The 25,456-nt window shown below is 47.2% G+C and overlaps 3 protein-coding genes across 4 annotated transcripts; 2 read left to right on the forward strand and 1 right to left on the reverse strand.

Annotated features, from left to right (window-relative positions):
• The first annotated feature begins 222 nt into the window (after positions 1-222).
• Positions 223-4,109, forward strand: LOC125507220 (TATA-box-binding protein 2). Of its 2 annotated transcripts, none has more exons than XR_007282848.2 (9): positions 223-527; positions 1,502-1,589; positions 2,180-2,251; positions 2,751-2,801; positions 2,880-2,924; positions 3,013-3,105; positions 3,235-3,336; positions 3,410-3,580; positions 3,711-4,109. XR_007282848.2 is itself a non-coding variant. In XM_048671871.2 (9 exons), exons 1-8 carry the CDS (start codon positions 451-453, stop codon positions 3,482-3,484), a joined length of 603 nt encoding a protein of 200 aa, XP_048527828.1. In that variant the 5' UTR covers positions 223-450; the 3' UTR covers positions 3,485-3,486; positions 3,711-4,109. The 2 variants fall into 2 exon arrangements, 1 of the variants encoding a protein (XP_048527828.1); XM_048671871.2 differs by having other exon boundaries at positions 3,410-3,486.
• A 2,304-nt stretch (positions 4,110-6,413) lies between these two features.
• On the forward strand, positions 6,414-9,406 carry LOC125507223 (uncharacterized). Its single transcript, XM_048671874.2, has 2 exons — positions 6,414-6,584; positions 8,200-9,406. Exons 1-2 carry the CDS (start codon positions 6,504-6,506, stop codon positions 9,145-9,147), a joined length of 1,029 nt encoding a protein of 342 aa, XP_048527831.2. The 5' UTR covers positions 6,414-6,503; the 3' UTR covers positions 9,148-9,406.
• Positions 9,407-13,776: 4,370 nt separating this feature from the next.
• On the reverse strand, positions 13,777-17,841 carry LOC125507116 (cysteine synthase). The gene is made up of 11 exons (XM_048671805.2): positions 17,698-17,841; positions 17,523-17,582; positions 17,313-17,422; positions 17,156-17,213; positions 15,746-16,009; positions 15,507-15,644; positions 15,341-15,392; positions 14,877-14,956; positions 14,612-14,671; positions 14,387-14,467; positions 13,777-14,125 (listed from the first exon to the last, which is right to left on the reverse strand). Exons 2-11 carry the CDS (start codon positions 17,565-17,567, stop codon positions 14,036-14,038), a joined length of 978 nt encoding a protein of 325 aa, XP_048527762.2. The 5' UTR covers positions 17,568-17,582; positions 17,698-17,841; the 3' UTR covers positions 13,777-14,035.
• Between the last annotated feature and the right edge of the window lie 7,615 nt (positions 17,842-25,456).

The following is a 25,456-nucleotide window of genomic DNA, read 5'->3' on the forward strand; positions in this document are numbered from 1 at the left end:
CCTTTTTACAGTATGTTTTGCCTGTCAATGGGCTATTAGTACAAAATTGCCTCGCAAAAGAAAGATATTAGTGCTTGCAAATTGTGTAATCTCCGGGCGAGAGCTGCATACACGAGTCGAAATCGGGACGGGCCAGAGCCGGTCACCTCGCTGGGCCTATAAATACCCACCCCCCGCAGCAACCGACTGTCTCCCGTACCCCCTCCGCATACCCCCACCCCCCACCCCCCACCCCCACCCGCACCAACCTCGCGGAAGGCCGACGACCAAACCCTAGGCGAGCGGCAGCCTCCTCCGATCCCCTCTCCCCGATCTCTATAAAACACCGCGGATTTCGAATTCTGTCTTCCCCGCGGGAATCACACCGGCGCCTCCTCCCTCGGCGCGCCCGGACCGGGCTCCTCCCGCGGGGCCGGGGCTGGTACCAGGGGCGGCGGCGGGGGGCGGTGGATGGCGGAGGCGGCTCTGGAGGGGAGCGAGCCGGTGGATCTGACCAAGCACCCCTCCGGCATCATCCCCACGCTCCAGTAAGTCCCGCCCCCCGTCCCCGTCTCTCAGCTTTCACAGCCGTCGGCCGGGGGTGGGTTCCGTCGGCGGCGCGCGCCCCTTGGCCCCTCCCTCCCTCCCTTTGACAGGGTTGACTTTGATAGAGCGAGCTGTTGCTGAATTGGGCGCGGTCGATTTGGTGGACGAGCACGGCTCGGTTCGATCTGATTTTCTTTTCTTTCCAAAGAGGGAAGGGGACAGGGGTTTCTAGAGAACGACCAAATGAAATCGTAAATCTGACGAGATTGGTTCACTGAAAATTATACATTAATAAACCAATGTAGAGGTTTGGTTCAGATGATATCTGTGTAGATGTTATCTGTGTCATAATTTGTCACCGGATTTGGAATTCATGCCACGGTGTAGCTTAGATGCTCTGGAACGCATATGCATGGAACTTTGAATGCTGAACGACAGCGGGTTCATAACTTGTGTCGGGGGTCACCGGGTTTGAAATTTGTGCGACGGCGTGGCTTAAATGCTCTGGAATGCATGTGCAGGGAACTTCGAATGCTAAACGACAGCGGGTTCATAACTTGTGTCGGGGGTCACCGGGTTTGAAATTTGTGCGACGGCGTGGCTTAAATGCTCTGGAATGCATATGCATGGAACTTGAGATGCACGAATAGCAGTTTGGTGCTACATATGGATAGTTGAATGTGAATGATGTGCAGTTTTGCACTGTGTTCATTGCCAGCTCTTAAAATGAGTCATTCTGATCTATATTTGCGTCTACTTGCTCTGCAGTTAGTCTATCTAGCATGCCAAGTCATCCACTTTGTGCCAACTTGATCCGGTCGGTGCAGCGTGTTCTAATTCGCTGGACATTTTACCATGCTGCAATGTTGCTTTTTGGGGGCGATAGTGTTTTGTGGTGTGGTCTTTTTTCCTACCCAAGTACGAAGATTAACGCTCCTGGGTGTACTCTGCCTTCTGGTGTTTGATTTGATGACAGGAATATTGTGTCGACGGTCAACCTGGACTGTAAATTGGACCTGAAAGCAATAGCTCTCCAGGCACGAAATGCAGAGTATAACCCCAAGGTGAAATCATTATCCTAATACATTCTTCATGATGTTTTTGTGTTCTCTTATGTGCTATATTTCTGAAAACGTCCAAGTTTTATTACTTTGCTAGCATCCACAAGTCTATTGTGGCGTGCATGTCTTTTTGAATCTTTTATTTGGCTGTGTAGACGGTGGATAGCCTGGTAAAAGATTTGAGACTTTCTGAATTTGTGCTCGTTTGCTGAGAAACTAGAGAACCGCTTACTAAATAAGATTTGGTACAATGGTGGGTTGAGACTGTCTACTTAACTACCTTTAGGCTTTGCATGAGGTTAAGGTTATGAATGTATGATACATGGGACATGGCTGCTCTGCTGTCTGCTCTATTCTGCGTTTTACTAAATAAAGTTTTTTTTAGAGAGATCTACTGAATAAAGTTAGTGCTGTTTAAAACATGCACTTCTATGTGATAATCGGTAGTATTTCTAGGTTAGTATGATCTCTTCTATTATGTAAAATTTATTTGGTAAAAACAAATCATTTAACCATGAACATTTGCTCTTGTCTTTTGCATTACAGCAGCATATATGTTATGCTTCTCTTTGCTGACATTCTATTTTGAACAGCGTTTTGCTGCAGTTATCATGCGGATAAGAGAACCAAAAACTACCGCATTGATATTTGCTTCAGGAAAAATGGTAAGGCCAAGTTCATGTACATCTGATGCAGAATATGTTCTCTTGTAGTTTGATTATTTACTTAATGACGTTGGAGCTGGTATTGTACGCGCATATGAGTAGCTATTCATGCTGCAGTCAGCGGACTGCTGAAATTCAATGCAAGATCCTCATGGACACTAGCGGTTAGGGCTCGATACATATTTTTCTCATTAGCTATATGTCTGTAATAAATGTTTTTGATCAGTAAAGACCCTCTAAATATCATCTTCAGCCACTGGAAAGTAAAGTAAAGATTTGTTGAGATTGGGTTGATACTTGAGTTCAATTCAAATTCCTTGGGTATCAGTTGGTCCCATTCACTATAATGGAAACCTGCAAAAATGTTTTGATTCAGTTGACTTTGTTAACGTTTTCTGGGAAGTGGATTTGATAGTTATACCAGAGAGTTATGGTCTTAGTGTAGTCTTATCCTCCTAATTACACGCTGATGCAAAGTATACCATTGCTGTGTTATCAGGTTTGCACTGGAGCAAAAAGTGAACAGCAATCTAAACTTGCAGCTAGAAAGGTATTGTCTAGCTTTCTTTCCTTTCATACATATCAGAGGCAAAAGGTTCTCAAATTGTAAATGTTTTCCTGTTTTCAGTATGCTCGTATAATCCAGAAGCTTGGCTTTCCTGCAAAATTCAAGGTACCCATCCCATACTTGTGTAAAGTGTGCATGTTCATACCTTGATAATTGCTTGTTTGCTGAACGTTTGTTAATCCTGTAATGTCAGGACTTCAAGATCCAGAATATTGTTGCCTCTTGTGATGTCAAATTCCCTATCAGGCTTGAGGGCCTCGCATATTCCCATGGCGCTTTCTCAAGCGTAAGTTACCAAGTTGAATTCTGTGGTTTCCGTTAGCACTATTTTATCATGGGCAGTATTTTTCTTTCTTTCTTGGAACTTCTCTATTTCCTTGTTTTGGAACTGATATTTTATACGGTTGCTTGACAGTATGAGCCAGAGCTATTTCCTGGTCTGATTTACCGGATGAGGCAGCCAAAGATTGTCCTCCTAATTTTTGTTTCTGGCAAGATTGTTCTGACTGGAGCAAAGGTCGGTAGTCATTTCCCTTGGGTTTTTCCTATTACTCAATAATGGTGCTATGTCTAAGCTATTCTCTTTGTAGGTGAGAGAAGAGACATACACTGCCTTCGAGAACATATATCCTGTCCTGACGGAGTTCAGAAAAGTGCAGCAATGATGGTATAATTCCTGAGAGTGTATGTTTAATGGACATTGCTATGTTGGGAATAGGATAGGAAATGCCATGTTCCATTGACAAGTTGGGCCACTAAAGGTGGATTTGTCCCTTTTGCTGCTCAGTGCCTCTGGTGCTTGTTCTATTTTTGTTTGCGGTGTTTCCTGGACTGCGATGAGTGGCTACTTTCAGAAACTAATAGTGCGGACGCCGTCTCTTCTGTGTGCAGGTGACTTTTTAAGTACGCAGAATTGGAGATATTGTTGCTTGCTGCCAGCTCCAACCTCACAAAGTCTAGGCATAGCCTGTCTTCCGGTGGAACCTATATATATATATTACTGTCCATCAGATTTAAAGTACCTGTTGTCGTAATCGACTAGGGTCTTCTTTTTGTGATGGATCATGGTTGATCATCGCAGGGCCTATTCTGTCATCGTTCCTCACTCGAAACACTCTTGTGGAAGTTGAGTAAAACCCAAGCAAATTTTGCTCCTGGATTCTAGAGCCTTTTTCTCCTGATGATGAAAAGGCCAGCTAATGTATATGTACTTGTAGACGCGTTTGCGCCCTGTTAAAAAGAGGGCTTCATGTCGAGCCAGATAGCAAGAGGAAGTTTGTGTTATTTCTATCCGTTTGCGTTGTCTCAGTCAGTTGCATTTCGGTAAGGACATAATGACTTAAATCGGCCATTTAACATTTGCTGAAAAATTCTGTAATGCTTGCCTTTTTCTCCTTTTCAACCAGAATCCATCCATCAGCATTGAAAACAATGATAAAGTTACAAAAATCACAAGAGCAAGAAAAGCTGCACATGCTCACAAAAATTCATGACAGCATGAAGAGCAACTCACACACGAGTGTGGCCCCTTCATTTCTCTCTGCTTGCGTTGCGTTGCGTGTGATGAAAGGGAAGGGAAGGAGGGAAAACAGTACGAAAAATTGAAAGGGCTCACTGCCTCTGTTTCTGTCCTAGCTCATACGGCCGACACAAGAATAAATGTAATGCAAAACTGGGCAAAGGAGCAACAGATCGAACCAATGATGCGCTGCAGATTTCTCCATTAATCTCAATTCGTTCATGACAATCCGGTATATTCTTGCAGGATTTAAATTCAAATCCCAATCCGGTATTAATTAATAAAAATAATAGTCTACTTGTTATGGAAGAAACTTCTTGACGAAGTAATAATTAAAAATATTATTATACCTTGTTGATTTTATCTGAAAACAAAATTGGAATTCCGATACTTACTAAACAATGTTGCTGCTAATTTAAAATGCATTTATGGTGCACACTTATTCAGAGATCACTGGATGCATCACCATATCTAGCACAAATCTCTTTGCTTAAGGGCATCTCCGACGCCATCCACCAAACCGGACACCCAAACGTCCGCGCACACCACGGACAGCAGAAGCTCATCTAACCCGGTGCACCAAATGTCGGTCCTTGCTTATTTTTATCATATATGCAGAGCACTCAACATAACTAAAAGATAAATATCATCCTTCATCTATGATCATGATGTGCAAATATTGCAATGCAACAACAACTCAAAATAATTATTACAATTCAAACATGAAGTCTTCCCCTAAAATAGTTCAAATTTGAATTCAACTTATCCAGACAATTTTTTTAGTCGCCCCCCCTCCCGAAGCGCACACAAATGCTCAAGTGGATAATTCTGAAACTGCTCGTGAGTTACTCGATGGCGAATATGCATTTGGAATAAATTCTTCAAAAGTCGCGGTGTTCATCATGTTTGCTTCAAAATAAACAACAAAAACATCAATAAAAATGGCTATGGCATTTGACCGAACACTTGTCGGGGGTGGTGTCCGCCATGGACCGCAATGTGCAGGGGGCAAAGGGTACCCGGGCAACGACCGAACCAAGGGTGGAAAGGAGGCGCCGTCAAGTCGGGGATGTTGCCCAGGGTGGAGCGGTGGAGGTCCGGCAAGGCCTGGGCAGCGGAGTGGGTGATACAGTGGCGACGTCAGTCTCAGTCTACGCGGTACAGAGCAAGGGTGGAGGGATGGAGTGAGAAAAGTGGCGCTCCGTATGGGGTTTTTGTGGGGGCCTTGGTTGTCTTTATGCCTATGTGGCGGCTATCCGGACGCCGACAAACCTTCCCCAACTTTGCTTCTGATTAGTGTAATTTTTAAACATAGAAACGGTCCGCAAACATTTGATGCATGACGTTGGATGACACAAAGTGTCCGAACGTTTAGCAGTGTTTCGATGCCCTAACCTCCCGCGTTTTTCCCCCGAGATAAACCTCGTAGCGTTATTATCTTATCGTACCAGTGAGATACAAACCCAACGACAACCAATTGAAGTATTCGATCATGTCAAATTTACCCAAACATAACCATCCGAATCCTAAGAAATAAACTTTGCTGGTCAGACAAAACAAAATTATACCATGCAAAGTATACCCAAAAACCATTTTTGTGTGCTCGAATTACATCCAAAAACCATTAGACACATTTCCATAATCAACAAATTCTATTTACATAACCTCCCATGAAATCTTTTCCCCCTCGAGATAAACCTCACACTATCATCATCTTATCTCCTCATGTGGATGGATAAACCCCACAACAACCCAAACACAATTGTCATGTGAAACACACACACACACACACACACACACACACACACACACACACACACACACACAAATAAAACTTCCCCTTTTTGAACCCATGTTGTGTGCAAGTGCAACCGACGAAACCAGTGAGTCCATTGTAAACAACAAACCCTAAAACCTCAGGGCTAAGCAAAAGAGAGGCAAAGGAGGCAACTTTTTGCTGGGCCTTGTCCTCCAAGCACGGTAAAAACCGGCCCTTTTTCCCCCCTCAATCGTAACCCCAACGCGCTCTCTTTTCCTTCCTCTTCCCCATAAAAACCTCCGCTGGGAAACAAAAGAGAGCTCTTGCGGAATCCCTACCCGGCCTCCCTCCCCTCCCCTCTCTATCTCCTCTCTCCACTCCTCCTCCGGTTTGGGGGCGGCGGGGCATGGACGTGCACCACCCGCCGAATGCGGCGGCGGCGGCGGCCGCCGCCCTCGGCGACATGTTCCCCCAGGAGCCCGCCATGGTCGGTTTCTTTTCCTACCACCCCCTTTCCCCCCCTTCTTCCCCGCTTGTTCCGGTTGATTGTTTGTTCCCCTGCGAATAGGACTTCTTCCCCCCGGCCAAGAACCGGGGGTTTTGGTTGCTTCGTCGGGAGGGAAGATGCCCGAGAACCAGGGGTTCTTGGTTTCTGAATGCTTTCTTGGATGTCTTCCGGGTTGCGCTTTTGCAGGGGAATATTTTGCGGGGTTTAGGCGCCGCCGCCGCCGCCGCCTGCTCAAGAATTATGGGGGTTTAGGCTGGTCCGTGTGTGATTCCTTGAACCCTAGGTGGTCTCGCCGGTTTCTTGCTTGTGTTCCCCCTCCCTTTAGGATGAAATTCCTCTTAAATGTTTGGAACGCAAAGGGAAAAAAGAAATGGCGGCTCTGTTCCCGTGTTACTTTTACTGTTTTTGGTCTTCTCCCGTGGAGGAGTCCTTCTGTTCACGTTTGTGTCTATTATTAGGAGAATATTGCTTTGGTTGGGAGGGAAGAAGCTTTCAATTTCTTGAGCAATTCATTCAATGGTAACTGCCGCCCGCCGAGGGGGGATTTTTTTCCAGCGACCGTGCAATAATTGTTTTACCCCCCCCCCCCCCCCCCCCCCCCCTACTAGGGTTCGTGTCAGGTTCATCGCGTTCTTTCAATTATCCATTGGGGAAAAGTATTATGTGCCCCTTTCGATGTGATGTCACGGAAGAGGAAAAGTAATGCGTGTGCTCTTATGGCCTTGAATCAATGTCGATGTGCATATGTTCCTTCCCTCCTGTCATTGTCGTTGCATAGGTGCATCCACCGTTAATATCCTTTTGGCCGCTGTGAGACGATGCGTATGCAAGATTGTGACAGAGATATTGTAGTTTTTCTTTTGTATCAATTCGTGTGGAAACCTTATGACTGGAAAAGTATAGGTAATGGCAGTCAGCATCTCAATTTTGTCTGAAGGGTTCTTCAGGTTTGGTCTGTAACTCCTTGCAGAATTCAAGGAAACATCCCATCCATTGTATCACTCATTAGGAAATGCATCAGTTATGTTCCTCATATTTAGCGTTGACTGAAGTTCGTGGACTACTGAACTGTTTAATTGCATCCTGTTGTGAGAAACTGCCATGGTGGTTTCTGTTCCACGGTGTTTAATTGCATTGTAAAAGCATGACTTTTAGTTTCGTTCCAGTAACTTAATCTGAACTCAAGTATCACTTGCCAATTCGAATGCCTCCAAAGCAAATTTTCTGTTGATTGATGGTGTGGACTTAAGGAATTAGTTCAAAAAGTAAAGGATGCTGACTGTAGGACTGTTTGTTCTTCGATAGTAGTTTTATGCAGTAATCTGTTTGGAAATTTTGTTACTCCATACTTCTACTACTCTTTGTTTGGGAACCATATTGCCAATGACAGTCCCTAGTCCATTAAGGCTTCCCTATGCATTCCATTCATTTTATTCATCCTCACATGTTTGCTTCTTGGCAAAAACATAGAACAGGACCTCTATGAGAAGTAGATTTCCTTGCAGTTGTGTAATTCCATTTAGTGATATATTCTTAGACAATCAGTTTGGCCATTTTGTCTAAACGTGCCATGCTACTCTTTTTTGATCTGCAGGAAAGTGAAGACAGCAGCAGCACAGAGTGGGTCTCCATCTATTTAGAGGACTGCTTGTCTAACCCTGCATCGTACCCTGTCTCCGAAGAACAAGCATCTGTAAACCCGAAGCTGCCACATCCTTCATCTTCCAATGCCAGAAGAAAGAAGAGAAGCCTGGCCTCTGTTATAAGAGATAGCGATGAAGAATATTTCCTGATTGTTGAGCCACCACTACTACTTGATCAGAAGCATTGGCTAGCAGAGAGTGAGCTCATCCTCCCCAAGAAAGACAAGGACCAAGAACTTGTCCAAAAACCGGAGCAGGAAAACGAGGAAGAATATAAGCCCTACACTGTGCAGTTCAAGCAAGAGCAGGTGGTGATGAGGTGCAGCATTTGTTTGTCCAACTCCAACCAAACACCACAGCAGTGGCAGGGCGGTCCATCAGGGGCATTATTGTGCAACACGTGTAGCCTGAGGCTCAAGGCAGGGAACGGGTTCATCAAACTGGAGCGCTGCGGCCAACAAGTTGACGAAGAACAAGATCACGGAAGGGGGCAGGATAAGAGGAAGATCAAGAAGACCACATACTATGGAGATGATGAGGAGCCTCCGCAGGAGAAGAGGAGGATCAAGAAGACTTCATTTGTAGACGAGCAGGGCAAGAGGAGGACCAAGAAGACATATGTGAATGAGGAGGTCCCACTAGAGGAGCCAGTGAAGCGGTGCACCCATTGCCTGTCCCACACGACGCCACAGTGGAGGAGCGGCCCTCTAGGGCCCAAGACCCTATGCAACGCGTGCGGCGTGAGGTACAAGTCCGGCAGGCTGCTGCCAGAGTACAGGCCTGCCAACAGCCCAACCTTCGTGAGCTTCATGCACTCCAATTCCCACAAGAAGGTGATGCAGATGAGGAAGAGTGTCGAGAACGAGCACGAGCATGAGTACTCGCACTCGGATATGTGAGCTTCTGCCGCTGGTCAGGAGCATCTCCTGAGTCTGTCGCATCGGGTCTTAGAGGCCATTGGGCCGTAGTCATGTAGATCATCAGTCAGGAGGAAAGAATCGAACGCGAAAACCCAGTTAGGTCTCAGTTGAAACTCCTTGTTAGCTCTAGCAGTCAGTCTTTCGCTCGAGAGAACCATTTCTCTAGTCCTGGATTCGTCGTCACTTATGGTTGGTTGATACAATATTATGCCCGCCATTATATTGCGATGTTATGCTACGTTTTCCTGTCCCCTTTCCGGGTTTTGTTTGCAGGGCTGAAGTTGAGCAGCCCTGCTGCATTGCTGTTTTGCATCTCGTGATCCTGGGCATTGGTGACTTTTTTCTAGTCTGGAACAGAGTTTTGTTTAGTTTGGTTGTTGGATTTGCTAGAGAAGTCTCTACCCAGCATGCATGATCACACACAGCACTTGACATGCAGATAAAAAACACTGGATAAAAGATCTTGTGTTCTGCATGCGTTGTGTATGTTCATGCTCACAGTTGTTTTTATATTGGATTTATCAAATTTTCTTGTGAGGGCTGGGTGTGTGCTTTTGCTGGTGTGCAAATGAGATAGATATTTTCTTCTTTCTGCAATCTTCAAGTCCCACATAGTTCCAACATCTATTTGCAGATTAGTAGATGTCCCCTCTTTCCTGAACCATGCATACGCAGAATCTGAACTTCCAAACCACTGATAAGAGTTGTGGCAGCAAATCTGGAGACTGCAACCACAATGCCACAACAGATTCAGTCGTTGAGCTTCCATGGGGAGTCAAATAGTACATTGGATGTACGGACTGGCTGCAAGAAACAATCCTGCTGCAAGCATCAGCCAGGTTCAGACACAGACAGCAAGGGTCTCTCTCTCTCTCTCTCTCTCTCTCTCTCTCTCTCTCTCTCTCTCTTTCTCTCTCTCTCTCTCTCATAATTCAGAGACACCTTTTGTATCACTCACTCACTCACTCATGCTCACTGGTGATGATAGAGCATGATGCAGGTCAGTGGTGCATGCAGCAGGTCCTTTCTTGTTTCCTCCTCACTCCACAAGTGAAGGGAAGGAAAGGAAAGGTCTTGACCACCTTTCCTCTTGCATCATCATTCATGGTCATCTCATGGGGCCTTTCTCTCTTGTGTTGAGGCCCCCATTTTCCCCACCTCATTTGTGTGCTTGCAGTTGCAGCAGCACAAGCTCAGTCCATCCTTCTTTCTCTCATGCATAGTTTCTCTCTCTTTTTTCCTTCTCTGCCCTTCCCTGGTGCAGCAGTTATTAGTAACTAGTGAAAAGCCATGGATGGATTTTGTGCCCTAGTTTGTACCTTTAACCAAATATAAAAGTACTGTTTGATGAAATAAATTCCATGTGCTGCATGGGCAGGGCAGAGCCATGCATGTGCACAAGCGAACTCACCACCAGACATGTCAAAGTTGTCAACCAAACCAGCTGCAGAGCCATCACAAATTCAGATGACCATCAATTTTTTTTTTTGAATGTTGGCAGGAGAACTGCCAAATTCATTGATCAGAAGAAGGTGTTACAAGAGTCCTCCGAAGAGGAAAGCACCGCAAAATCAGCGCAAAAAGAAAAGAAAGAAAAGGACCACCATCAATATTTTTCATAGCTGTCTCCCAGCATAGAGAAGCTGGTCAAGCCTCTCGTGGTACATGTGGAGGGGCACTAGTGTACTACCGGTACCCAAAAATCAATGCATCATGTGTACCCCAGTACAGTGACCAGAAAGAAGTTGAGAGCAATGGAACCTAGCAGCTAGCCGAGCTGCATTACATGTACACCCTTTCTGTCCTGTAAAACCTAGCAGCCAGCTGCAAGCAAGGGCTAGGAGCATCAATGATTCAGCACTACTGCCTAAGGCCAACTCCCGCGTCCGTTTAGGGATAAACTGACACAAATCACGGCCCAACGCGCGAGAGTAAGCAGACAAATGTTCGTTTTTGTCCGCCGTCGACGCATTTCCGGCCCAAATTTAGGGAGCGTTTGCGTTGAAACGGATAGTGCACGAACTGACGGGACACACACCTTGTCCTCCCCTGGCCTGCCGGGGACACAATGTGCCCACTTTCCCTCATTTTTCCAAAAATCCTTTGCACTCCCCCTGCCCTCCCGCCTCCATGGTCGGTGCCCTGAAGAATCCCGCCGACCAGGCCGCCACCCCCCGCCCCGCGACGAAGAAGAGGAAGAAAGAGCGGTCTCACGCCGGCGGAGGCCGCACGGCTCGACATCAAATCGGCCAAGAGGAGGTCCCGACGGACCATTGCGGCGGAGAAGAAAGGTCCCGACGGACCATTGCGGCGGAGAAGAAAGCCGCTGACGACTACGCCGTTGAGGCCATGACCGTGCAGCACAAGCCCGTCGTTGACCAGAACGAGGCCATCCTCGCCAAGGCCACGCGGGCAATGACGATGCAAGCCCTCTTCATGCTAGGGATGTGCCGACCCGGACCGGCCATTCTCTCCTCCGCCGCCATGGTTGCGGCGAGCACATGCTCGTCGACCGTTTGCCCTCCGTAGTACAAGTCGCCGAGCTCCTCTATAACACTGGAGACCGGAGACACCCGGTTTTCATGCGCCGCGGCAACATTCTCGAACTCGCTTATCCATGTCACCGGACGACAGCATGATCGCGCCGGCCACCCCCGCCAACCCGGCCGTCATCGACCTCAATGTCATGCCTGGGTATAGTGGTGCTGGCCAGTCGACCAACAAGATGCAAAGGAAGCAGCCCCGGTCGATTCCTACGGCCAACCTTCCTGGCGCCCGCAACTTGTTCGACGAAATGCCAATCCCGACGCTGGCGGCCGATGACCTTGACTACAACGTGTGCATGGAGAACGTCATCTACGAAGGCCGTGGCCAGGTCTTCCACCAAGACAGCCAAGGCCAAGGCTTTGATCCCAACGAAACCCAAAGCCAAGACGACCGCGACCAAGATGGCGCCGACCGCTACGGTGTCCATGAAGAAGAAGAGGCTGATGACCATGGCAACTCATGGCATGAAGATGAGAACATGTATTGCTAAGATAAGTAAGAAGAGGACGCCATTGCGGAGGAGCCATTGTTCATCAATGAGCTCACCCAAAGAGCCAAGGCACAAAGGAGGAAGCAAATCATTCGCACGGGATCATACACCAAAGTAGAGGACACGTTGATTTGCGAGAGTTGGATGGAGATAGGCCTTGATCCCAAGACCGACGCTGAATAAAAAATATTCGTTTTTTGGATGAGAGTTCATACAACCTTTCATGAACGGAGGAAGTTGCCACCCTACAAGTTTGCGAGCACCCGTGGCATCAACTCAATCCAAAGGAGATGGGGGTTCATTCAACAAGAATGCAACAAGTATTGTGCCACGCTTGAGAGCGTTGAATCCCATCCCGTGAGTGGCCTAAGCGTGGGTGACTTGGTATGACCTCTCCTATTTGCATTGTTATGCCGTGCTTATGTTTGTTGCATCTTGCGTCCTTCGCTATTACATTTGTGACCATCTCTTTGATTGTGTAGGGATTTCAATCTTTGCAAACATTCAAGGCTCGGCACAAGAATAAGCCGTTCACTCTCACCCATTGTTGGTCGCTCATCAAAGATTGTCCCAAGTTGAAAGACCAATATGCCGCTCTAAAGAAGAAAGGAGGGCCGGCGACCGTGGCTGGGAATGGAGATGTGCTCAAGAGGCCGAGGGGCAAGACCAACTCAAAGCTTGACGAGAAGCGTGATGCGGCATCTATCACCTTGCAAGAAACTTTGCACGGCATGATGACTCAAAAGGAAATGAGGGAGGAGAGGAAGCGCCAAGGAAAAGAGGAGCAAATGAAGATATATTTGGAGCTCCAAACGAAGAAGCCCGACATGGAGGAGGCCGCCAAGAGGAGGAAGCTCGACATGAAGGCGGCCGCCCAATCGAAGAAGCTCGTGATCGAGGCCACCAATGTCAACACCAAAACAAAAGAGATGGTGCTGGCAATCATGAGCGTGGGCTTGACTAACATGTCCCCAAAGAGAAGAAGTTGGTTCGTGAACTGGCAAAAGGAGATGTTCAACCAAGACGGCATGAACCGGGGGAGGCCTCGGCCATGGAGTATGGCCTTTTTGAAGGCTGGCAAGTGTGCCGGGCACTGGCTTTATCCTTGAACCACGTAACAGGTTTGCCGAATTGCCACTAACATGTTTGTAACAAATAAAACTAGTCTTTGATGAAATAAAGATTCCATGCATGCAGGCTATGAGAGCAATGGAACATAGCCTGCATTACATGTGCCTCCCTTTTGTCCTGTCAAACCTAAGCTAGCTGCAAGCAAGGACTAGGAGCACCAATGATTCAGTACTACTGCCTAATTGACATTCTCAAGTGAAATAACATTTGTAAGCTCCTGCATATTTTTTTTGCCGATTCCCACTCGAATACAACTCCCTGCTCTAAACTCCCATTCCCCTTCTCAAATATTGCACCATGGGGTTGTGTGCGTGGTGTGGCGGGGGGTTGAACAAATCGTGGCTTGCCGTTTTCAATCCGACAGTCCAGATTGGTTCAGCTTCCAAGCGACTATGTAATTGCCAGCTCCGTTTTAGAAAAGGAAAACAAAGATCCAGACATGTAAGGCACCATGATGCTTTATTTCACACTGGCTGACATATGGACCACAGAGGAATAGTTCCAATATACAGGGCAGGCAAGAGGTAATTCAAATTGCTAAACACCAGAAGGCCAACACAAAGTGGGATTAAAACTTGACAGGACTTGATGTCAGACCAACACTAGCAGGGACGCCAAAGATTTATTTCTGTAGAAGGGCTCCTCTGAACGGGGGGATTTGGCTTCAGAAAACAGCTTCACACGCTCGAGTCCCGAGAGTCACTCGACCACCATGCTCTCGGCCTCCTTCTTGATGGAGTGGAAGAGCACCGACGAAAGGTAGCGCTCTCCGAAGCTTGGGAACACAACCTACACAGGAGTGAAATGTCAGCATAGGGATACAACATGGAGATTGCTGCAACAAGGCAGCCTCTCTTCACTTGGTGGAATAGGTCAGTTTGCAGTATGAGAGTTGACAAGTACAGACATCTCCCTATAGGGTATTCAAAAGTAAATAAATCTGTAGTTCACTACATCAATTCATTTGTGTTTTGCTTATTACGTAGATCGGATGAATTTTCAGGGGAAAGAGGCATGCTAGAAACTACCAGGAGGAAATGTGTCACTTACAACAAAGAGTTTCCCTGCATTTTCAGGCCTCTGAGCAACCTTGATTGCTGCAGCTGCAGCAGCACCAGAAGAGATCCCAACCTACAATTATTTATAGATAGTCAATGGCTGATGCAAACACCTGGTTCTGATTGACCCATACAGACAGATTGGATAAAAAAACAATGTGTGCACAATGCTGCTTAAGAATAGATAAAATAGATAAATGTTGGAAAGAAACCCCACCAGCAATCCTTCTTTCAACGCCAGAGACTTTGCCATCTCAATGGACTCATCACTTGAAACCTGGCACATAATTTGAACAGACCAAAGGTTACACCAGGGTAAAAGATGCAGACATATGGAAAGGTAAACAGGAAAAATCCAGCAAACTTCTATTCTCACGGGAGGATTGAAAAACTAGGAACAACTAAGCAAAAAGATATGTGGCGAAAATTTTCTTATATAGTACCTTCTCTACAACTCTACTTAGTACAAGAAGAAAAATCACCTGTATGGTTTCATCAATGATGTCAACATCCAAGACACCAGGGATAAAACCAGCTCCAATTCCTTGGATCTTGTGTGGTCCTGCTCACAATAACAGAATCTTGTTGGTACAGAACAAGCAGTGTCAAGAATCAAAGCAGAACATTTTTGGTGCAAAATGCTGTACAAAGTTGTTTCTTCCTAACGGACATCTTTCTCACATTACGGACCTCCAGAAAAAGGCGCCTCATGAGGCCATATTGGAAATAGTTAACCATCTGAGTATTCTTATTTATATTACAATAATATTGACAAGGTATTTCAGATGACAAGTCAAAGGCAATGCAAAGAGAAACTCAATTTTTTTAGATGCTAGTGGTTGTGGTTGGGGGAACTTGACCATTTCTGTTAATGGATATTACGAGATGAATTTAATGAGTGAATGTATTTAGAATGAATGGAATGTGATACAGAAGGAAACATTACCAGGCTTTCCACCATTTAAGATAGCACTCTCGGTAGGCTCCACACCGTAGAGCTTACATGAGAAAACACAATAAAATCAGATACTATTTCTCATACAGGAAGAAATGTTAGTTGGTCAACGTTGGCAGCTAACACTGTAGTGTGCATAACGATTTGTAGTGCTTACCTTGATGTTAGGATTTTGCTCTTGGAGGTATTTTCCAGTTCCAGTAATGGTACCACCTGTCCCGATGCCAGAAACAAGGCCATCGATCTTTCCTCCTGTGCCTTTCCAGATTTCAGGCCCAGTTGTCTCATAATGAATCTGCACAAAATATTTAAACCTAAGAACTAGGAGCTCGGAAGCAAACATCAAACATGGGAATAAAGATGTTGTCCAAACAAAAAAGATAAATTATGCCACACCTTTGGGTTGGCAGCATTCTCAAACTGCTGAAGGATGTATGAGTTGGGTGTCTTTGCTGCCAGCTCTTCTGCCTTTTGGACAGCTCCTTTCATTCCCAAGAGTGGGTCGGTGAGGATCAGCTCAGCACCAAAAGCCTTCAAGATGATTCTCCTCTCCATACTCATGGAGGCGGGCATTGTGAGTACAAGTCTGTAACCCTTCGCAGCAGCCATGAAGGCCAGCCCAATGCCTGTGTTGCCACTGGTTGGCTCAATCAGCACACTCTGGAAAACCATTCACATGGAAAGCAAAATATCAGCAAACCAAGATCCTAGCAATCTGAATTTTTTAGTAAACGTAGCTTTACAAAAAGTTTGCAGAAAGTGCTTGCTTAAAACAACTTGTCAGCATGAATCAAACGGCCAGGTGCACAAGTATTATTTTTAAGATTGCAAATAAGGGGCAGCATATCATGATTCATGGAAGGCGTGGTAAGTATTTAAATAGAGAGGCTCTAGATTAATATACTTAGTTCAGGTGTAAGGTGTTGTTGGTGAAGGGTTGACGTAAATGCTTACGCTGAGCAGCTCGACAAGTCAAACAATTAGGTGCAGGTGCAGGTGCAGGAGAAAACGAATAATACTGTGCAAATCAAGGCTACATAAATGAACCATAGATTCCAGACACCGTGGAATATATACAACTCTAGTAGAAATGGTCAACTGGCAACCCTGAAACGGAACACGAAAAATCCCTAGCACCAAATAGGGGGCAGCATATCATATCATCATTCATGAAAGGGATCGTGAAGTACTCCCTCCGTTCCGAATTACTTGTCTTGAATTTGTCTAGATACGGATGACTCATTTTAGTGCTAGATACCTCCGTATCTAGACAAATCTAAGACAAGTAATTCGGAACGGAGGGAGTATTAAACAGAGAGGCTCCAAATTACTACTACTTGGTTCAGGTGAAAGCTGAACCAATATGTTGGTGAAGGGTTGACCTAAATGCCAACGCAAAGCTGTGCAAGTCAAACAACTGCAAAATCCAGGCCTTATACATGAACCACAGAATCTAGACCTGCCAGATATATAGTAGTAACTCTTATTTCTAATAGAGATCATGTGGTGTGGCAACCCTGAAAAGAAGTGCGAAAAATTCATAGCGCCGAATGAGGCAATCCCTTCATTTCTCTTGCATACGTTTTGACTACTTAACCCAATTAGAAGAGAGCAGATGCCAAATTCCCTTGACCTCTGTTCTCTACTGAACTATCTGAAGCCGGTGAAGTCACAGCTAATACAGGAGTATATTTCAGGAGGCGCAAATCATCGTTCGTGACACGGAACCGTTCCCAAATTGCATGAGCACAACAAAACAGGGGAAGCACCAAAAGAGGGGTAGGGGGAGGGGTCGATGTTACCCACCTTGCCTGGGACGATGAACCCCTTCTCCTCTGCGTCGGTGATCATGCTGTACCCAATCCTGCACAAGCACAAGCACAGATAACAAATCTTGAGCTTACATCTACAAACAAGAGAACAGATCATGGGGATCCAGAAGGGAAGGGGGCAGGTGGCTGACCTGTCCTTGACGCTGGAGCAGGGCTCCATGGACTCGAGCTTGGCGGCGACGCGCCCCACGCAGCCGTCGGTCACCTTGTTGAGGTACACCAACGGCGTGTTCCCGATCAGCTACATCACACACACACAGAATAAATCAGCACAGCAAACCATATCCGACCGGCCGGCCATCCCCACACACGGACGCATCCAGGCAGGCAAATCAGCTCACCTCGGTGACATCCTTGGCGATCGCCGGAGATGACGCCTCCCCCATCCCGCCGTCGACGAGCTACACAAATCAAGAACTCTGTTTTACCCTCCGGCGCACAGACACATCATCAAAATCTCCAACGAATCCTAAGGGCGGGGCGACGGAAAAGAGGCGAATTTCGCCGTGGTATTACCGATTCGACAGCGAAGTGATCCTCCCGGAGCTGGAGCTGGAGCTGGACGAAGTGGCGGCCGCTGCTGCTTGTCCTGGAACTGGTGGGGGGAGGAGGCAGGCGGAGGCCGCGAGGCTTTATACAGGAGAGATGTTTTTTTTTTTTGAGAAACTACCGGAGAGGTTGGTGGACGAGATTGTGGGGAGGGCCCGGGCTCTGCAGGAAGGCGCGGCGCACGGTGGACCGTGACGCTGCGCGTGGGCCCGGCCTGAGTTGGGCCGCTGGTGGACCGGGGGGAACGGCGTTCGTTGAACCTGGACGGCGTTTGCCGCCACCGGATATGTGTGGATGGATGGCGTGGCGACTTGAGTGAAGCAGCAGAAGACGGCTGCATACATAAATGCAGATGTGTTGAAAATTATTCAGTTTTCATTTCTTTTATTATTTGCTAGAACATCGACATCGCGTGTTTATGTCAGGTTCGAGACCGGAGATTTGACCGGATTTTTGTTAACGGATAGGGCGGCTCAACTAGTAGAAAGCGGCTACGAGAAAATGGGCGGATTGACTTGCTATGCGGTAATGCATGGATGCGTGTTTGGAAATTCAGTTGCGTTCTAGACAGACAGAATGAGCGGTATCATGCAAGATAATACTGAATTTCCTCGCAAAAGAAAAAAGATGACAGCGAATTATTCCAGTATGGAGACATTCACATTTCAGGTTCTGAACGTTACCATGATGTGGATTGACCACAACTCCAACCGCCGTCCTTTCCGCGAGACTTGACCGATGGTTTCCGGTCATCTTAGGCATGTACAATGATTGATAAGACAATCTTATCTTATGTCTTGCATGTAATTTAGAGATGACAAAAAAATATATCTACAAGGGGTTATATCTTAGTCTTATCTTTAATAACTAGCAATTCCTTAAAACATGGTGAGACAAATTGTGCTAAGAGATCATCTCTTGTCTTATTTTAAATAAGAGAAGACATGCCTTTTCTTATGAGTTCTCTTTCCTCCACCCCATCATTTATCCTACGTGGCAATCCTAAGATAGCACCATTGTACATGCCCTTAGTATATGATCATAGCGTCTTCTATTTTATTACTCCCTTCGTTTCGAATTACTTGTCGCAGGTAATGGATATATCTAGATGTATTTTCGTTTTAAATACATCCGTTTCTATGACCAGTAATTTAGAACGGAGGGAGTACCATATAACATGGCGTCATCTATTTTGGGGCGTTACATGGATGATTTCATTGAAACCGTCTGGAAATAGGCCAAATGTTACCGAAACGTCTAAAATGCCATCAAGCGGATGCACTAATATGGTACTACGTACTATTGTTGGTGGTTTCTAGCCAGGGGTGGTTGCAATTGGCTTGTGCAAATATACGTAACCCACTTGATGGTACCAGCCAATCATCCTAGAAAGAACCACAGAAAAAAAATATGCCAGTTGGTTTCTTCCATGGCCATCTGTCTTTCCCTTGCTCCAAGCCATCTATCATTCGTTTTTAAAGATATCATTTGCCATATCATCTGTCATTCGTTCTTGAAGATATCATTTGCCATATATACCTGACAATCTTTCTGTTAGTCTACTCCACGTGATAGTGTATCGTCGAAGATCAACCATACATATCCTTATCATGGATAATGTATCTTCTCTAGAACTATTTTAGCTTACAAGTCGTCCCTACAAATTTCCAGGGGCCAACACATACATGCCCGTACAATCATATCACACACACTACATCATTTCTTATTTGGAGTTAGTCGTTGTATGGAGGCGTGTATGGACGGTATTTGGCGCCATCAGATGGCTGCTGGATGATGGATGGATGGCGTGGAGACCTTGAGTGTGAGTTAATAGAAGACGGCTGGCAAACAGGTATGTTAATAGAAGATGTGAATGGACGGTATGTTTATTCCCCCCGCGTCACTCTCACGAGCGAGCGACGCGAGGGGAATAAACATACCGTCGCGAGCGATCGAGGGGACACACCCGCCGCCGGCCTCTAGGCCTCCTCCTCCCCTCCCCCCCTCCCTCGCCGCCTCCAGGCAAAGCCCGGTAGGTGCTGGCGACGGCGGGGCCTCTTCTCTCCCTGGCGTGGCGGAGATCGGCACGGGCCGGCGTCCTTGCGTGGAGGCGTGACATCTGGGCGGCTCGGCGACGCCCTGGGCTTCCTTGGCGGCGGGTGGGCTCTGCTCGTGGTGTGGGAGGGCCGACGGTGTCCTGTGGCGGCGTGGTGTGCTCGGGGTGGTGGTGAGGGGCGGCCAGATCCGATCTGGGATGGGGTGTCTCCTCTGGCCGTTGTTTCGCGGGTGGCACGGGCCGGCCGCGTATGGTGGTTGCGGGCGCTGGTAGGGGTCCGGTGTGGTGGTTAGGTTGGTCGCCGGCGGCCAGGTCCTGGCCCCCCGGCGGGGTCAGCTGGTGGTTGCGGCGGCCGGCCGTGCTGGTGGTTGTGCGTGCCCGGCGTCTTCCGTGCTTCGAGCTCGCCGGGCGGCGTGGGTTGGGCAGTGGCCCGGCGTGGCTGCCGTCCCAGCCGTGGGTGGCTCCATGACGGCTTGGTAGGTCGACTGCCGCGGTGGCTGGCATGTTCCGGTGTCGGTTCGTCCGTAGTAGTCTTGTGTCGGCCTTCGCTTCCTCTCCTCATTGTCCCGCCGTTACTTCGTGGAAGGGTTGTCCTTCTCCCAGCCGCGGTCCATTGCTCGTCTCGTGCCCGGTACGGCAGGACCGACCTCGTCTCACGCACGGTGTAGCAGGACAGAACTCATCTCGCGCACGGTGTAGCAAGACCGAACTCGTCTCGCGTACGGTGTAGCAGGACCGAACTCGTCTGGCGCGCGGTGCAGCAGGACCGAGCTCGTCTCACACATGGTGCCGTAGGACTGAGCTCATCTCACGCCCGGTGCTACAGGACGGTGCGATGGATGCCAATTTGGCCGTCCTTTTGGGCCTCGACACTGGGGGCTGCCCAGGGGTGTGAAAGGCGAGACCTTTCCGCTCGTCTCTTTGGTTGGGGTATCGGCGGATCCTGGGTGAGGTGGTGTCAAGGTCTTGGATGCCGGGACGGCGGTCCTGGTGGTGGTAGCGCGGTGCTCTTGGGCAGAGCCCGTGGATTGGTGCTGCCCGGTGGCCATGGCCGTGTGGGCGGCGTGATTGCTGGGGTGTGGTGTTCGGTGGCGGTGAGTGTTGGCCGGGGTGAAAACCTGTTCTATCTTTGGACGGACCTGCGACGGCGAAGCTCGTTTCATTCTTAAAGGCGTCGTCGTGGCTCTCACTGCCCGTCGTGCTGCTCCAGGGGAAACTTTGATCCTTGGATCGGGCGGTGGCGGCACTCCGGTTTTCGTTTCCTTCCTGAAGGCGCCGCCTTGTAGCCCATGGTTCATCATATGCAACTTCATTTCTTCGCGGTGGCGTGTTCCTGGTTGAGCCCCCCTATTGCTCTTAGTGCTAGGTGTGGTGTTACTGTGATCAGCGTCTATGTATCCTGCCTTAATATGTGCGTGTGTTGTGGTGACATGCGTTTGTACCGGGTTGTTGTCGATCATTGCTTTATATATAAAGCGAGACGAAATCCTTTTTCGGTAACAGGTATGTTTAATTCAGATGTATATTTGCAAATTCAGACATGCTTTAGAACATAGTATGTATTATGCATGTGGAAATAGAGACAAATTCCGGTCCACAGACGTGTTTATGTCGGGTTCGAGGCCAAAGATTTGGCCACACTTTCGTGGATGGATAGAATGGTGATCTTGGTTGGAGGCAGACATAAGCAAGTAGATAGTCGACTAGCTCAAGCATAAATATGAATGTAAAGAGATGTGCTTGAAATTCAGTTACGTTCTGGATTGGACGATCGACATCCTGTGGAAAATGAAAAAAAATATTCTGATCCATAATTGTTTGCATTTTTCAAGGATTTGAGAATTACCGTGTTGTTGATTGACGATTCGAACCATTCTCGCATGTAACAAACTACAAGTGGCTGTTAGAGTTGACCGTTAGGTTCCAGTCATCTCACGCTGCGATTACCACGCATTTCAGGTGATTATATGGATAATTTCACTGAAACCATCTAAATATGTCGCATCACATAAGAGATCCTTCACGACGAGAACATACTGTGGTGTTATGAGCGTCATTATAGTTTCTACGCCCTGAATAAGACATATTGTTGACACATACTCGACGCCGGTGCATATTTAATCATGTCTAAAATGCTATTATATTATAAGACGGAGGGAATAGTTGATAGGGACGTACCTTCCTCCACCAGCCACCGGCGTGGGCGCGGAGGAGCGTGGGCGACGGAGATCAGACCAGTAGCCGGCGCGGGTTTTGTTATAAATTCTTTTTGTTGAGTAATGCCCCTATGATTTTTGAGGGGACAATACATACATACATACATGCATGCCCGCATAATCACATCATTGCTCATTTGGCTTGTTTGCCTTTGTTTTGGTTGGTGTATGCATGGATACATACGTGGAAAAGGCGACGACGGCAACAATGTCTTTTTGGCTTCCAGCTAGCTCCCGTCTGTGCTGCCTATTGTTGACGTCGCCGTCGAGTACTGCCGCCGCGTGCAGGCCGGCCGGCGCGGGTAAATGAAACCTTCCACCGTCGGCAAATCTCCTAATTAAGCTCTCCGGACTCCCCTCAGTTCACATACGCAATGGCAAAACCGTGTAGCTAACTACTCCTAGCCAACGACGTTGATTCCACCGGTGAGCAGATCAGCTGGTCGATCACAAAGTCATCGTCAACCCATATACTGGAGTATATATATGCTTACCTCAAGAACCATCAACGACGTCGATTAGTCTTGTGCCCGTGGAAATCACCGGTGACACGGAAACACGACTGACTTACCGGTGCCTGAAGAACGCAGCTACTCCCTCAGTTCCAAATTACTCGTCGCAGAAATGGATGTATCTAGAATTAAAATACATCTAGATACATCCAAACCTGTGACAAATAATTCAGAATAGAGGGAGTAGCTAGCTAGTCTCTGCTTGGAATTCCACGGCAGATAAAACACCAGACGGCCAATGGTTTTCCTTCTAGTACGAACCATATAAACGAAATCCAAGATTGGACCCGACTAAACAATGGCGGACATGATGGAAGGCGACGGCTGAAGATGTTCCAACGTATGTATAATTGTCAGGAATTTCAGTCTCGCGCAAAAGTCTATTCAGGAGAAGCAGCGCGTACGTACGAGAGGAGCCCGTGAGACTAATAAACCATTCCAGGTCGGTTTCCTGGCTATTTGGTCCTGGTACGGCACAGCACTGACAACGAGAGCAGCTGGATTTATACGCCCGCGTCCTTGTCCAACTAGCTCACTCGCTCATGCCGCGATGGCATTATTAGTCCCGTGCATGCATAGAGAATTAATTAGCAAGAGACTGTCAAAAAAAATATTAGCAAGAGAAACTTCCATGCCTCAAGAAAAAAAAAATCAATAGAAAATTCCGTACTGAAGGCGATGAGTATAAAGAGCTCAGTTTCACCCGACATGCGTGCTGTGAAATTTCCATACTTCTGACAAGATATGGAAATTTTCAGATATTTACATTAGATTGTTTGGACTCGTATGTATCATGCACACTAGTAGAAAATGGGGCAACGGTCCAGACCGGGTCAACCCATTAGTCCCGGTTCAGTTTAGAACCAGGACCCATGGGCTCATTGGATCCGGTTCATAAGCCCAGGGGGCCGGCCGGGCCACGTGGGCCATTGGTCCCGGTTCGTCTGGCCTTTTGGTCCCGGTTGATGGGACGAACCGGGACCAATGGCCTCGCTCCTGGCCCACCACCATTGGTCCCGGTTGGTGGCTTGAACCGGGATCAAAGGCTCCCCTTTAGTCTCCCGGTTGGTGGCTTGAACCGGGACCAAAGGCTCCCTTTTAGTCCCGGTTCATGCCACCAACCGGGACCAATGAGGTGCCTATATATACTCCCCCGCGTAAGAGCAGAGCACACTGCTCTGTTTTTTTCTGGCTGAGGGGGAGAGGGCTTGGTGGTGCTCTAGCTCACCTCCTATGCACATAAGGTGTTCGATGGAATGCCCGAGCCACAGTACTTAAGCTTTCTCCTCTCCAAGCTCGACCTTCAAGCTCAGTTTTCCTCAATATTTGTCTAGGTTTAGCGGTCCGTCACGCCCCGTCCCCGTCTTCACCGCCGTCGATCACCCGCGCCGAGCTCATCGCCGGCACCACCGTGGTGAGCCTCTTGTTCTTATCTTCTTTTTGAAAGGAAAAAAAATATTCTTACTTGTATGTTTACATAGATACTTGTATTATTTTCTTACTTTTATTATTGCATCTTATATAGTGCGATGGTTTTGGTATCCGCCCCCGTCGGCCCTCGTCCTGTCTGGATGAAGGAGTTCATATCCGATCTAGGTGTCATACCTAGTGCATCGGGTCCAATGAAAATCTTTTGTGACAATACTGGTGCAATTGCCTTGGCAAAGGAATCCAGATTTCACAAAAGGACCAAACACATCAAGAGACGCTTCAACTCCATCTGGGATCTAGTCCAGGTGGGAGACATAGAGATTTGCAAGATACATACGGATCTGAATGTTGCAGACCCGTTGACTAAGCCTCTTCCACGAGCAAAACATGATCAGCACCAAGGCTCCATGGGTGTTAGAATCATTACTGTGTAATCTAGATTATTGACTCTAGTGCAGGTGGGAGACTGAAGGAAATATGCCCTAGAGGCAATAATAAAGTTATTATTTATTTCCTTATATCATGATAAATGTTTATTATTCATGCTAGAATTGTATTAACCGGAAACATAATACATGTGTGAATACATAGACAAACAGAGTGTCACTAGTATGCCTCTACTTGACTAGCTCGTTAATCAAAGATGGTTATGTTTCCTAACCATGAACAAAAGAGTTGTTATTTGATTAACGAGGTCACATCATTAGTTGAATGATCTGATTGACATGACCCATTCCATTAGCTTAGCACCCGATCGTTTAGTATGTTGCTATTGCTTTCTTCATGACTTATACATGTTCCTATGACTATGAGATTATGCAACTCCCGTTTGCCGGAGGAACACTTTGGGTGCTACCAAACGTCACAACGTAACTGGGTGATTATAAAGGAGTACTACATGTGTTTCCAATGGTAGATGTTGGGTTGGCGTATTTCGAGAATAGGATTTGTCACTCCGATTGTCGGAGAGGTACCTCTGGGCCCTCTCGGTAATACACATCACATAAGCCTTGCAAGCATTATAACTAAGATGTTAGTTGTGAGATGATGTATTACGGAACGAGTAAAGAGACTTGCCAGTAACGAGATTGAACTAGGTATTGGATACCGACGATCGAATCTCGGGCAAGTAACATACCGATGACAAAGGGAACGACGTATGTTGTTATGCGGTCTGACCGATAAAGATCTTCGTAGAATATGTAGGAGCCAATATGGGCATCCAGGTCCCGCTATTGGTTATTGACCGGAGACGTGTCTCGGTCATGTCTACATTGTTCTCGAACCGTAGGGTCCGCACGCTTAACGTTACGATGACAGTTATTATGAGTTTATGCATTTTGATGTACCGAAGGTTGTTCGGAGTCCCGGATGTGATCACGGACATGACGAGGAGTCTCGAAATGGTCGAGACATAAAGATTGATATATTGGAAGCCTATGTTTGGACATCGGAAGTGTTCCGGGTGAAATCGGGAATTTTACCGGAGTACCGGGAGGTTACCGGAACCC

The sequence above is a fragment of the Triticum urartu genome, chromosome 5A (genome assembly GCF_056163025.1).
Source record: "Triticum urartu cultivar PI428250 chromosome 5A, HENAU_Tu73, whole genome shotgun sequence".
NCBI lineage: Eukaryota > Viridiplantae > Streptophyta > Magnoliopsida > Poales > Poaceae > Triticum > Triticum urartu.

Bases quoted from the DNA above. Each gene is read 5' to 3' on its own strand.
- LOC125507220 (XM_048671871.2), top strand. From the start codon at position 451: ATGGCGGAGGCGGCTCTGGAGGGGAGCGAGCCGGTGGATCTGACCAAG. The intron at 2,802-2,879 runs GTATTGTCTAGC...TCCTGTTTTCAG, and splicing joins CTAAACTTGCAGCTAGAAAG to TATGCTCGTATAATCCAGAA. The intron at 3,106-3,234 runs GTAAGTTACCAA...GTTGCTTGACAG, and splicing joins CCCATGGCGCTTTCTCAAGC to TATGAGCCAGAGCTATTTCC.
- LOC125507223 (XM_048671874.2), top strand. From the start codon at position 6,504: ATGGACGTGCACCACCCGCCGAATGCGGCGGCGGCGGCGGCCGCCGCC. The intron at 6,585-8,199 runs GTCGGTTTCTTT...TTTGATCTGCAG, and splicing joins TCCCCCAGGAGCCCGCCATG to GAAAGTGAAGACAGCAGCAG.
- LOC125507116 (XM_048671805.2), bottom strand. From the start codon at position 17,567: ATGGGGGAGGCGTCATCTCCGGCGATCGCCAAGGATGTCACCGAG. The intron at 15,645-15,745 runs GTGTGGCATAAT...TATTTTGTGCAG, and splicing joins AGAATGCTGCCAACCCAAAG to ATTCATTATGAGACAACTGG. The intron at 14,672-14,876 runs GTGATTTTTCTT...ATTATGTGCCAG, and splicing joins TCATTGATGAAACCATACAG to GTTTCAAGTGATGAGTCCAT.